Genomic DNA, 13,617 nt, shown 5'->3' with positions numbered 1-13,617 from the left:
CAAAAAGTTTTGCGGTGTGGGAAAATGGCTTCCTTCCAGCTCTGATAAACTTGGAGCAGCGTGCAGAGCCTGAGGCAACATGCATAGGTGGATGGTGTGCTTGAGCTCTTCCTCCAGTTAATGCTGGGTGATTTCACAATGGCACTTCTGCAACACCTGAGTAGTAGTAGGCACCCAGACTGGATGAGGGCAGTGACAGCTCTGGGCTTAGCTCTGTAGATGAACAACTTTTGGCTGTGAGCATACCTGCAGGTTGTTCCAAAATGGAGGCCAGGAAAGGGAGGTCAGGAAACACTGCTGCATGGCCAGCCATGCCCCAGGTCCATGCCTCCATAAACACACATGTGCCTGTGCTGCACTTGCTTTGGTTTCTGGTCTCTGAACCTGCTCCCTTCCATGCAGCGATGTTTGTCCCCAGAGAGCAGGACAGCAGATCTCGGAGTCAAAAGAGTACATGGTGTCTGTGGGCATTGCAACAGCTGCCGGGGAGGTGGAGGAACAGGGGAATGGGAGAAGGGCATTCTGGCTGGTTGTGCTGCTGGATTGCCTCCTCCTGCAAGAGTGGGAGGAAGGCTGTACCCCAGGGTGTCACAGCCACCTTGCAAGCCACTGATCCAGAGGCAGTCAGTTGCCTGAGGGACACAAGGCTCAAGCTCTGTCAGTGCTGAACTCAGCATCCATCGCCAGCCCTTGGGGATGGTGAAACTTCACTGGGAAGTGGCAGTGACATTCGAGCACTACCTCCTGCCAGGAAGTCTGTGCCTGTTCCTGAATGTTCATGCATGAGACGAAGTGTCTGAACATTGTGGATCTGCACCAGTCTACCCCAGGGAAAGATCTGGTCAGGGACGCTGTGGTAGTGGTTCTCCCTCCCTGACCAGATTGACAAGGGTAGCTCTCAGAAGACCCTGAATTTAAGTGCCAAAGTCCTTGGAAAAGAGACGCAACCAAACCCCATCTGGGCCTTTATGGGTGCACAAGCACATGTAGTGGGAAGCAAAGCTGATCTTCCTCCACACTACATTGCTCTCTGCACAGAAAGCAGGGAGGCTTGTAAACCAAGCCTCTGCTCCTGAGGATCTCCAGTGTCATACAAGGAAGCACCCACCAGCTACCATTGTAGCCTAGCTTTATGAATTTGATATTTATAGCCAGAGAGAGATGGGACACGGCCTGTACTGTGTATAGACTTGCAATTTATGTGTTGGCAGCAGTGGTTGATGGGAGATGTGCTTTGAGGCTCAAAAGCGTGCTTAAACTTTGTAAAAACAATCAGTTCAGGCTGAAGTGAGTGAACAATGTGGAATGTTTTGAGGCCAAAATTGACTTTAGAAAAAAACACCATTGAGCCAGTGGTACTTGAGAGTGTTGTGAAAGCATGCATCTCCGGGGCCGCAGCGTGACCTCCTGGCTCAGACAGTAAGGACCCCAGTACAATCACTGCAAATTAAAATGTTGCGTATGCTCTGAGTGCAAAAAGATTGTACACAGTGCCTGTAAGAAGCCTTCCTGAAAGACTCTCGCCTCTGCTGGTGGTCTTGCAGTTTCAGCACTGGATGTCTGGCTCGCAATCTCTATTTTTCAAAAACATTAATAATCATAATCCATATAAAACTGTCATATTGGTTCAACATGTACGTCACCAAAGCCCTGACTAATTTATCAAAGATTTAGTGTTCATTTGAACAAAGTCTCATTTTTGTAAGCAGATGCAGTTTGCTGGATTGCCCTGTCATCACCCACTATTCCACTGGAAAGATGCATCGTATCAGCAACTTCTAAAAGTTAAAAAATGTACATTTTAAAATAGTAATGTAAACACTTATTGCATGTTCCATGTTAGCCATGAATTAAATAGAAAGCTTTGGAGATAATGCTGCTTGTTCAGAAGTGGGTCTACAGCCCTACAGCCACTGGTGGATGAATGTACAGCAGATTTGTTGACCGTAACAGTGGTGATTGCGCGGTGCACAGCACTGGTGTCACTAGAAAGGAGACCATAAGCTGCCCAAGGGAGCTAAAAAATGTTCAGGCAGAGATGTAATCTGAGGATGTCAGTTCAAAGATTTGGTGTGCAACACAGCCCTAGCCGGTCTGGGTGCCTGCAGAGCTGTTTCGATGGCATAGTCCTGAGTAATATGCAGCATGTTGAGCATGTAAGATGGGAAAGAGCTGCAAAGACAAGTAGCGAAGGCAGTGGAGGGAAGCACAAAGAAGAAGGGAGGAATTCCTGCAAAGATTTTGCTCAGACTGACATACAGACACAGACTGAATTTTGATCAAGCATGGTTCTGCATTTTATTTCAGTGCGCAGCCACCAGGGTTAGGTAAGGACACAGCCTCTTCCAGGGGATGCATATGGGGACAGTTTATGACCCATCTGCAAAGCAATACAGAGACACAGGCACACCTGGGACCTCCTTCCTGAACACTGCATGGGTACCCCACATGATATCTCTCCTGGCAAAGAAATGCAACACAAAGCAGGACAGAGGGACACAGTATGTGACCTGCTGCCAGTGGGACATGGCCAGGGGGCAGTGGTGAGGGCAGGTGGGGGTGGGCAGTGAGATGGATGGGAATGAGAAAGCAGATGGCAAATTCTGTGCTGGTGCAGAGTAGGAAGAGGGGTGTGAGAAAGTCCTGGCATGGGTAGTGTGGAGGAGATGGTATCGTATACAATGCACTATTCTTACTTCCATATACAGTAAATTGGTAAGTTTTTTGTATTAAATCAGATTTTATCACTGAATCAATCTTGCACTTTTCTATTCTTGTTCTCTACAAATGACCTTTTTTAGCTCTCCTCAGTTCTTTCCTGATGGGACTCATTAGGAGCTGGTGCTGATTTTTACAGGCATTCACTTTCACTTAGCATCTGGAGATTTCTTTTTGGACAAAACACTTTGTTGAAATGGTCCTTGCAGCCTTCTGCTGCTGTGCTTAGTATCAGCAGCTCCTCTTGGGTCGTGTGCCTACATCCCACAAAGACATTTGGCATGAGCTGTATCCTTCCACTCCCACTCTCCAGTGAGATATAAGTGTCATCAAGGGAAGCACCTCCTTCCCTAGATGTTTTGTAGAAGTGAAACCTGAATTTATAGAATTTCCTGTGAGTTTTCCTCATGTATTTTGACTGAACTCCATATAAAACTCAGTAGAACAATGTAGTAAACAAACAACTCTTCTCATCTTTCAAGAACTCAAAAAATTTTACCTAATCTGGTTAAATTCTTCATAAAGACTTTAACTCTACTGTGTGTGTTAATCACAACTTTGATGTCAAATAATAGTTTTGGATGCACGCTTTACTAAGCAGGGTGTTTGTACACTTTCTGGAACGAAGGCTAGCTGCTGCTTGTTATTGATCATTTGCTATCTGTATCACGCAGTTAGCAGCCTATTCTGTGTTGTGTGCAATTATTTCCATTAGCTGGTTTGCTCAGCTAGCCAGAGCCTTACATAAAGAAATGTTGTTCTCCATTTGTAGATCTGCTCTGCATTTCTAACTGTTCAGGAGTCCTCTTATTTGGGTGCCCCATGGCTGTGTTTTTTCATAACACCCTTGGCTTTCTGAAGATATTTTGTGCCTATGGGTGAAAATTCTCCCATCAAAGCAGCCAGGGATGCAGACCCAGCGGACAAGGTGGGCAGGATCATACAGGCAATAATGAATCCTGAAGTCTTCCCCTGAAATGTTTTTAATGCATGACAACAGATGGAATAATTGTTTGTGGTATGATTGCTTTACAAATGCCAGTATTCGTTTACTGTTACAAGGACTGACTGGAGAATTTGTTCTTACCTGCTCCTCTTCTCTTTCAGGGGTTGCTTTGGTGTCTGGTTCTCTACTTGAGCATCCAAAGTGGATCAGCCAGAATCTGGATTGGTCCCTGCAGGCACGGTGATGAATGGTGTGATCAAACAGGATTGCTCGGACCACAAAAGTGCACCAAGTGGAAATGAAGAAGAAAAGGCACCCAAAGAGAAGGCTGTCAGTGAAGTGAGAGATGGCACCAAGCTCCAGCCACCACCCTTTGCAGAGCGGAAGAATGGTGAGTACCTCTCCCAGTGGTGTCAAGAGAGGGAAAGTGAGTGTGCACAGACTGGATAAATGCTGATTTAGCATCTCTTACATGTGCTGGGTTGTGGCTCATCATTATTCTTATGTGTGGGGTTTTTGAAGGTATTTCTGGTGGCAATATTTTAAGACTTAATGGAAGCTCAATATTTCTGTGTAGGCTTAAGTGCTCTTGTCAGACTTGAGGCAGTTGCTATGTGCTTTGCAATCCAAGTGTTTGGTATAATTTGGGGCTGAGATGTAACATTTCAAGGTCTTAGGAAGAAACTGGTGTTCTGATGGTAGTAATGGAATTTGTTGGGGAATAAGTGTGATGCAAGGTTGGTCAGTGGGGAAGTGGAGCGGGTATTTTGTTTCCAAACACACTGATAGACTTGTTCCACTCGCAAAGAGCACTGAATACTTGAGGTAATCTTGTCTTCAGCAAAATTGCTTCAGATCAATGTAACAGAGAGCAGAACTTCGCCTGGGCCTCTGAAAGGATCATTTGTGGTTCCTTGGCCATGGGTCCAGAAACTAGTCTTGTTGGCAGATGCTGATCCAGGTTTCAGTGGAGATCTGTTGGAAGAAGGCTGATAGACAGAAAAAAACAATTCAGCCTAGGCAAAGCATGCTCGGGCTGAGGAGTTGTTTGCTATTTCTTTCAGGCAAGAGTATAATATATGAAATGAAGAAAATTCCTTTTGTGCACTCTAAGGCTTTCAACATGAAGTGTTCAAAATATCACACAATGTGAAAGTGCAGCTTGAAGGCACTATTTTTGCTTTGCATCTTTGATTGTTTGCATTATTGTACAGGACCCAATTTTTCTCAATCACTATAAATCATAAATAATCCAAATGATGTCATCATGGCAATGTACTGGTGTCAGACTGGAAAAACACAGCAGAGAATCAGGCCCAGAGTCTGTCCATAGTCAGATTCAGTCACACCAGTGAGAGCACTTTTTTTCTGCTGTCCCAGATATTAAAATATACTTATGATAACATGATACCAAAGGGAAAGAAAGATGGCACACAGACCTTCACATTTCCTCTATAGCTTTCCAAATCTTATTTTTTGCAACCATTTTCCTACATGTTTTTTGTCACAGAAAAAGCAGAGAAAGACCATCTCCAGGTGCCCAAAGGCAAAAGCCACCTATGAACATGACCAGCAGATACACAGACACCAACACCGACTGTGCTAAGCCCTGCAGGGCTGCGGGCAGTCACCTCGCAGCTGACTGTGTGTTGGAGGCTCATGCCCTGCGTGGCCATCAGCTTGGTGGTCCACCAGGTCATGGCTCCACCCCTGCAGCCCCTGTACACAGGGCTGTTTGCAAAGTCTCAAAGTGAAAAGAACCCCCACAGTCTGGGCATCTCTCCAGCCCTTTGCTCTCCTCCTTTTGCTGCTTTTCCCTTTCCTTCACACCTTTAGACAGTGTAAGGGCTCAGCTCTTCCTGCTGGCCTTGCTCGGGAACAGCTGTCTTCCTTCATCTCACATCATCTCAGGAGCTGGTGGGCCTGCCAAGTGTCACGCATCTCATGTGGCGCCCAGGCCTGCCTTTGATGTCACGTTCTCTGGTGTGACAGCTCCTGCTGGGCTGGCGGAGCAGCCTGAGGAGTGCCCAGCTGGGGAGCAAAGAAGGAGGGTGGCACCCCCCAGCCCTACAGGCGACCCTCCACAGCGGGACACAGCAGTCACCTCCCATTGCCTTGTAAGCCACCACAGAGTCCTGAAGCAGATTTGTCCCATCAAGACAGAGCCTCCTTATCCAACTCAGTGCCTTTCATAAGGTTACCACAGCAGGGAATTTCTACCCTGTGCCCCACTGTGGGATGGAGGCTTAGTACTTGGGATTGCTGTGGGGAAAAAGGAACATGTCACTGTCTCCTTTCTTCCCAGTCCCATGAAGGGCATCTGTACAGGTGTATATACCAATCTTGCCCTCATCCTCCAGCCCACAAACACAAGGAGGAGAGCAGCAGGAGGGAGCAGGGCTCCACCATCCAAGACTATGCCACTGAAGGAGGCAGTGGCTGAGAATGAGGTTGGGGAAAGACATGCAACTGCCATCTGTTGTCATCAGGGGCCTGCCAAGGCATGTAAGGCCTCCTGAACCCAGCTAGTGGCATGCCAGGACTGCTTGTAATGTTTTATTTCAAGAAGAAACAAGTGCAATGAATGTGATCCCGTCCTCCTGCCCTGCTACATCCCATCTCCTAAGGGGACAGGGTGTTCCATGCTCTTCCCAGCAGAGCCCTCCAGCTGGTGATCTGTGGTTGTTCAGTGAGGCTTGGACAGACACCCATTCATCAAGGGCACAGCTCCTCAGAGAGGACTAGCTCCTGCTTCAGTCTGAACTTTCAAACCACAGTCTTTATTTGATTTAACTTTGATTTAATAAAAACAGTCTAGCTAGAATATTTTTAAATAGAAAAATAGTCTTTTAAACTCTTGTATTATTCAGAAATGGCTGAGGGGATTTCATTTAAATTTGTAAAAATAAATCACCTTTGAGCAAGCAGAAAGCCCATCCAGCAGGACCTACAAAAACCTGGGGCTGGATGCATAGGCCCAGGACAACGGAGACTGGTAACCCTACACTCAGCAGGAATCCTGACATGTGTCTGCCCAGTTCTACCCCCAATCCCTGTCCCTTTTCTACCTCTGGGAAAATACATTGTCAGGCTGCCCTTTTTTTGTGACATACCAAAACTGCACCCAAAACCACAGACCACAGTGTTTAAATGCTCAATGGCATCTCCTCCTCCTAAGTTCTGGTCCACACTGGCCTGAACTGAGCAGAGCTGTGAACTGCTGTTTTAGAAGACCCTAAGGCAAACATGACTGTGGGCCTTCCTAAAGTCACTAGTGACACTGGGTTTAGAGATGAGCTATGCCTCGACCTCCCACCCTAGCCACTGTGTATGCACCTTGACTGAGTACTGGACCTATGGGCTCTTGCACTTTTGCCTTTCCAGGGCAGGCATTTAAGAGCTCAACAAGGTGACTTCACCCTCAGCAAATGCTCTGCCCAGCCTCAGTAATAAACAGCTGCACACTGGTGGGATAGCAGTTCCTGACAACACCTTAAGCAGCCTCAGGATCCATAAACTGCATCTCTTTTCCCGGTCTACCTAAAACCTTCTCAGATCTTGACACCAAGCCAGTGGTAACACTTTAAAGAATCAATGCTCCCAGGGTCATTTTCTTCAGCTGGTAATAACTTCCCTTCCCTTCCCTTCCCTTCCCTTCCCTTGCCTTCCCTTCCCTTGCCTTCCCTTGCCTTCCCTTGCCTTGCCTTCCCTTGCCTTGCCTTGCCTTCCCTTCCCTTCCCTTCCCTTCCCTTCCCTTCCCTTCCCTTCCCTTCCCTTCCCTTCCCTTCCCTTCCCTTCACTTCCCTCCTCATCCCATCATGCTGCACACCTGTTCTTTACCTGTGGCAGCTGTGCCACAGGAACACCTGTACAACACTTTTCTCTGCTTGTCTTCTCTGGCTTGCATCAAGCCTACCCATACCCTGTCCACCCCCCTGTGTCACTGAAGATAATCTGTTCTCTGCACACCTTTCTGGCACTGGGGAAGGTGGTGAGGAAGCAGCCGTGTGAATGATTTTGGCCAAGCATCTCTCCCAGTGTCAATTTAGTCAGCTGGATTTCAGAAAGAGTTTTATGATATCACCTATAATCACAAGAAAGAGGATCAGAAGACATGCTGGAGCTAGTTGATACCAAACAACTCCTTAAAGGCTGTCTCATTTCATATGCTCAGTGTGCAGGGAGTTAGACATCCTCTGGTGCACTCCAGAGATAGCAAAGTCCCTGGCTCAGGGACGCTATCCCTTGTTCTCTGTCCGTAGGACTCCAAAAGTAAAATGTATTTACTTTACTTTTATTTAAAAGTAAAATGTATTTAAGTTAAAGAGTTATCTAAATGTGAGGCCTACCTGATCTGTTGAGGTTTTCTCTGCCTCATGAAACCTGCTCAGGATGGGCTCAGTCACCTCTGGAGGGTTCCCCTTCTCTCGAATGACTATTGAACTTTAAATGACCATATCTGACTGAGACATGTTAGGGAAGGGATTCATTTTACCCATTTGTGTCTCCAAGTTTATCCATACGCATCTCCAAGTTTGGGTGTCAGAGCTTACACAGCAGGTCATGGATCCAGTTCATAGGCATGTGGCCAGAGGCCACTAACTAGAAAGTTGCATGAGATTGACCCCACCTCCGGTATTTAGACAGTCGCATTTAAGAGAGCTGAAGAGTTCCACTGGTGCCTACTCTGGTTCACCAGCATGTTTGCTAACTGCTCATAATGTTTCCACATAGGTTTCCCATTGCTGATTTTGGAAAATAATGTAGTTAAACTCATCTGTTTATTTGTATAGTGAAAAAGACCCTCTGACCACCAGCTCCTTTAGCCCCTTGCTACAAAGAGAAGGATTTTCAAGGGCCCATCTGGTTTGCATTTAATGTAATGTGCAGGAAGGTTGCTCATTTTCAGGGCCCGTGTTCATAAGCAATAGATTGTACAACAGTTTATTACACGAATGGAGCTTTTTATTGCTGGGCTTTGTTGGGCTGCCAGTTAGGCTAAAAAAAAAAAAAAAGAAAGAAAGAAAAAAAAATAACGTGCTTCCTAGTCCGTATCAAGGAAAATTAGAGAGCATTAAATTCTGTTCAAACTATTAGCCATTGGTGAGCTGGTAATCAAATCCAGAAAGGCTGGTGGGAGGTCAAGACTTTTTTGCTCTTAATGTTTCTGAATCAACAACTGTTATGAAAGACATGTAAGTGAAACAAAAATACAGGAGAGAGAGATTTTGATCCAGAAGTCATCACAACATCACAGTGCATAGGCCAGAAGAAGCAAGATACCTACAGTTTTAGGGGAGAAAACCCTAAATAGTCTTCTCTCAGCTCTTGTGGTGAGCATGTGTTTTAGTTTAATTCTATATTGGAAAGGTTATTAAATTACTATCTAGTCCCAAACAAAATCTAGCCTTTGTTCCACATAGCCAGGTACTAGGTGTATCTACAGGAAGATTTTCCAAATTAGCTTTGGATCCAAATCAAATAAATATTGCAAACATTGTATTGAACCCAGGTGATATCTAATCCTCAATGAAATATCAGCCTGCAGCTTTGAACCACACAGCCCAGCTTTAATGCCACTTAAATCAGAATGCAAGAACTAAAAGAATTCCAGGAATCCAATGATATAAACTGTATTTTTAGAGCTGTGAGTGACTTGTGAGAGTGAAACATTGCAGTGACTAAAGATAGCATAAGCAAGGTTTTCCATGATTTATCTCAAGAACGTTCACAGTAAGTTAAAGTCGTTGGATGTTGTGATAGCAGCACCTACATGTTGGCATGGTTTCAGGACAAGTCATTCATAACATATTTGTCACAAAGCAAAATTTCCATAACAGAACTCTGAGCTGCCTCTCACTTGCACAAGCACCACAAATATCACTCTTCTATTAAGCCACTAAGAGGTTCATTTGTTTCCTAGGATCTGTTTTTTCCTTTAGTACAGTCAGGTGGGAACCCACCTGCTTGCACACTTCAAAAGTCTCCCATTTTTCTCTGTCTGGATGAGTGATCAAAGCGGCAGCGACAGAGGAGGGGGACCCTGCCTTGGACCCAACTAGTCATCCCACTCTGTTCCCTGCTGGCCACCTGAAGTTTAGTTATCACTTTAATTGAAATTGAATGACCCATTCATTTCTTGAATGACCCATCATTTCTTCTTGGGGGTCTGCATTGCTTTGTGCACCCAGAGGTTGGGTAAGACTTTTTTTTTTTTTTTTGCTGAGACTCATGTCTGCAGGAGTCATTTTAAGGATAAAGTCATGGCAAACATTCCCTGACACCTCACGATCAACATTGCTCTTGGCGCCTGGCCCTTGATAGCTGCAGTTTGCAAGGGTAAAGGAGAAGGGGCTGTACTGCAGAACTGTTTTCTCCTAGCTTCTAACACTCTGTGATGCATGCAGACATGGCTCACCCCACAAAGCACTCATCTCACAGGCAGGTGAGTCTTTGTATCCTGCAGCCACATGCTTGGTAGACTGGGCATCACCTTGAGTCTTGTTTTCTCATGTGTCAAGTCCTCAGTTCAGCTTCCAGTACAGAAACACACTGGAAATGGAGGGGCCCTGGTCATGCTCCCCAGGCAGGGCTGCCTTCTCTGCTGGGTGGGGACATCATCTGCAGGGTAAGGAGGGTGGCCGCGGGACTGGAGTCAGTTCCCTTCTGCCCCATCCTTCAGCTAGCCCTGCTCTCAGTTGCATGGTGTCCCTGAACAGCTGCCCCGTCTCTACCCAAAACCAAGGCTATGTCCAATGCCTATATGTCCCTTTGTCCTGCCCCACCCCAACCCCCAGTGGAGTTAATGTGTGAGTCACTCTCATTTCTGGGTTTCTTTTTCAGGTATCTTTTGAGATGTTTCCGAGAAGGATTGTCATCTCATTATGTGTCAAAGCTGCTTCTTTATTTCCTCTTCCAGAAACCAAACTGAAATTGGGACAGCCATTTGTCATGACCTTTGTTGTTGTCCCATCTCCCCTGACCTGCTCATCAGGGATGTGCTTTGAACCAGCCCTGGCAATGTTTGAGTGATCCCATCTTGTCAGTTATCTCAGCCTAGGTGTTGCAAAGAACAGTGGTGCTGAGGCCTAACGGCCCCTCTGTTGTATTCAATGGACCATTCTTGGAGTGAGGCTGCAGTCTCTGCCTGAGTGCACCACTGGTCAGGACCATTGCTCAGCACCCAGCAGGACTGAGCCCCCCAGGTACAGAGTCTCCTCACACCCCCCTCAGACTGGCATTAGCACTCAGTATTGAGGCTCTGCCTGTTGTCTTTCCCTTGTAACCATGCCTGTGATTAAACAAACAAAGTGATTATAAACTTTCATTTACCTGATGCCCTGGGGAAGGATCACTGATGAGTCCAAGCGCAGCTTCCATTTTTGTTTCATCTAGTTCACATTTGTAGTTCCTTCTGTGTTGCTTTCATGATCTGTGCATTCTTGAGGAAGTTGCTCAGAGCACCTGCAGACAGGTTGCGCTTAACATCTGCCTCTTTGTAGCTAATTTTGGGAGCTACCTAGTTACGGGTTAAGTTCAATCCAGGTTACACTCCTTAATACATAATCAAGCCTGATAGATGGAATGTGAATGACATTTGAACACATAAAACTTATTTTTGAAATTGTGATCTGTGATATAAACCAAGGTATTCCTGAAAACATAAAAAGAAGCATCCTCTTACAAGAAAAACACCATATATTGCTCCATTCATGGTTAACCTTCAGGTGGCTGAGCACTGGCACAGGTTGCCCAGAGAGCTAGTGGAGTTTTCCCTCCTTGGAGATCCTGAAAGGCCAACTGTACATGGCCTTGGGCACCCTGCTCTGAGTGTTCCTGCTGGAGCACAGGAGCACAGATGTCCTCCAGATATCCCTTCCTACCTAAAGAATTCTGTGATTCTCTGGGACTCAGTAGTGCATAAGCTCCCTAACACGAAAACTTCATTAGGAATCTGGAAAGGATTAGGTATTTCTGGAGGTAATGAGGATATCCACATCATAATGAGCAAGCATGTATATACAGACACAGACACAGACACAGATTTCTAGGTTGGAAGAGACCTCAAGATCATCGAGTCCAACCTCCGACCTAACACTAACTACTCCACTAAACCATATCGCTAAGCTCTACATCTAAACGTCTTTTAAAGACCTCCAGGGATGGTGACTCCACCACCTCCCTGGGCAGCCCGTTCCAATGCTTAATAACCCTTTCGGTAAAGAAGTACTTCCTAACATCCAACCTAAAACTCCCCTGTCGCAACTTTCGCCCATTCCCCCTCGTCCTGTCACCAGGCACGTGGGAGAACAGACCAACCCCCACCTCTCTACAGCCTCCTTTAAGGTAACTGTAGAGAGCGATAAGGTCGCCCCTGAGCCTCCCCTTCTCCAGGCTGAACAAGCCCAGCTCCCTCAGCCGCTCCTCATAAGACTTGTTCTCCAGACCCCTCACCAGCTTGGTCGCCCTTCTCTGGACTCGCTCGAGCACGTCCATGTCCTTCCTGTAGCGAGGGGCCCAAAACTGAACACAGTACTCGAGGTGCGGCCTCACCAGAGCCAAGTACAGGGGGACAATCACTTCCCTAGACCTGCTGGCCACACTGCTTCTTATACAAGCCAGGATGCTGTTGGCCTTCTTGGCCACCTGAGCACACTGCTGGCTCATATTCAGCCGACTATCAACCAATACTCCCAGGTCCTTCTCGGCCAGCCAGCTTTCCAACCACTCATCTCCCAGCCTGTAGCTCTGCTTGGGGTTGTTGCGCCCCAGGTGCAGGACCCGGCACTTGGCCTTGTTGAACTTCATACAGTTGACCTCAGCCTATACCATACCTTAGTGTGGAATCTAAAAGGGAATGGCAGGGAAAGACATCTTTTAGTTGGTTATCCCCTCATTGCCTGCTTCAGAACTATTTCCTCTTTCATATGGGGTCCTTGCTACACTTATATTGGATCTGTCAAGGCACATGCAGGACAAGGAGGTGATCCGAGACAGCCAGCACAGCTTCACCAAAGGCAAATTGTGGCCTTCTATGATGCAGTTACTACATCAGTTGACAACGGAATACTGACTGATGTCATCTACCTGGACTTCTGTAAGGCCTTTCACATGGTCCCTCATGACATCCTGCTCTCCAAAATGGAGAGTTATGGATTTGAAGGGTGGACCATTCAGTGGGTAAGGAGTTGGCTTGAAGGTCGCACCCAGAGAGTGGTGGTCAATTGCTCTATGCCCAGATGGAGGCCAGTGACGAGTGGTGTCCCTCAGGGGTCTGTCTTGAGACCAATATTGTTTAAAATATATATCAATGACATAGACAGTGGGATCAAGTGCACCCTCAGCAAGTTTGCAGATGACACCAAGCTGAGTGGTGAAGTCGATACAGCAGAAGGAAGGAATGCCATCCAAAGGGACATGGACAAGCTTGAGAAGTGGGCCCACATGAAACTAACGAGGTTCAGCAAGTCCAAGTGCAGGGTGCTGCACCTGGGCTGGGGCAATCCCAGGCATGAGCACAGACTGGGAGAAGAACTCACTGAGAGCGGCCCTGCAGAGAAGCACTTGGGGGTTCTGGTGGATGAAAGGCTTGACACGAGCTGGCAGTGCACGCTTGCAGTCCAGAAGGCCAACTGCATCCCGGGCTGCATCAACAGAGGGGTGGGCAGCAGGGGAGGGAATTGTCCCCCTCTGCTCTGCCCTGGTGAGGCCCCATCCGGAGTCCTGCGTCCAGGTCTGGGGCCTCCAGCACAAGAAGGATGTGGGGCTGTTAGAGCGGGTCCAGAGTAGGCCGTGAGGATGACAAGAGGGCTGGAGCACCTCTCTGTGAGGAAAGGCTGAGAGAGCTGGGGCTGTTCAGCCTGGAGAAGAGAAGGCTCCAGGGAGACCTTATTGCAGCTTTTCAATACTTAGAGGGGGCTTATAAAAAAGATGGAGAGTGACTCTTTGCTCGA

The 13,617-nt window shown here is 46.9% G+C and overlaps 1 protein-coding gene across 11 annotated transcripts in view; it reads left to right on the top strand.

Moving 5' to 3' along the window:
- Nucleotides 1–13,617, top strand: part of MYOCD (myocardin) — a 255,272-nt gene that overhangs the window by 134,024 nt on the left and 107,631 nt on the right. For all 11 annotated transcript variants that reach the window (XM_050714350.1, XM_050714347.1, XM_050714348.1 and 8 more), the window contains one exon: nucleotides 3,826–4,055. In XM_050714350.1, the coding sequence (XP_050570307.1) occupies nucleotides 4,011–4,055 (45 nt within the window). In that variant the 5' untranslated portion in view covers nucleotides 3,826–4,010. The remainder of the gene's footprint in view (nucleotides 1–3,825; nucleotides 4,056–13,617) is intronic.

Source organism: Cygnus atratus, chromosome 18 (genome assembly GCF_013377495.2).
Source record: "Cygnus atratus isolate AKBS03 ecotype Queensland, Australia chromosome 18, CAtr_DNAZoo_HiC_assembly, whole genome shotgun sequence".
Classification (NCBI taxonomy): Eukaryota; Metazoa; Chordata; class Aves; order Anseriformes; family Anatidae; genus Cygnus; species Cygnus atratus.
This window is presented reverse-complemented; position numbering and strand designations above follow the sequence as displayed.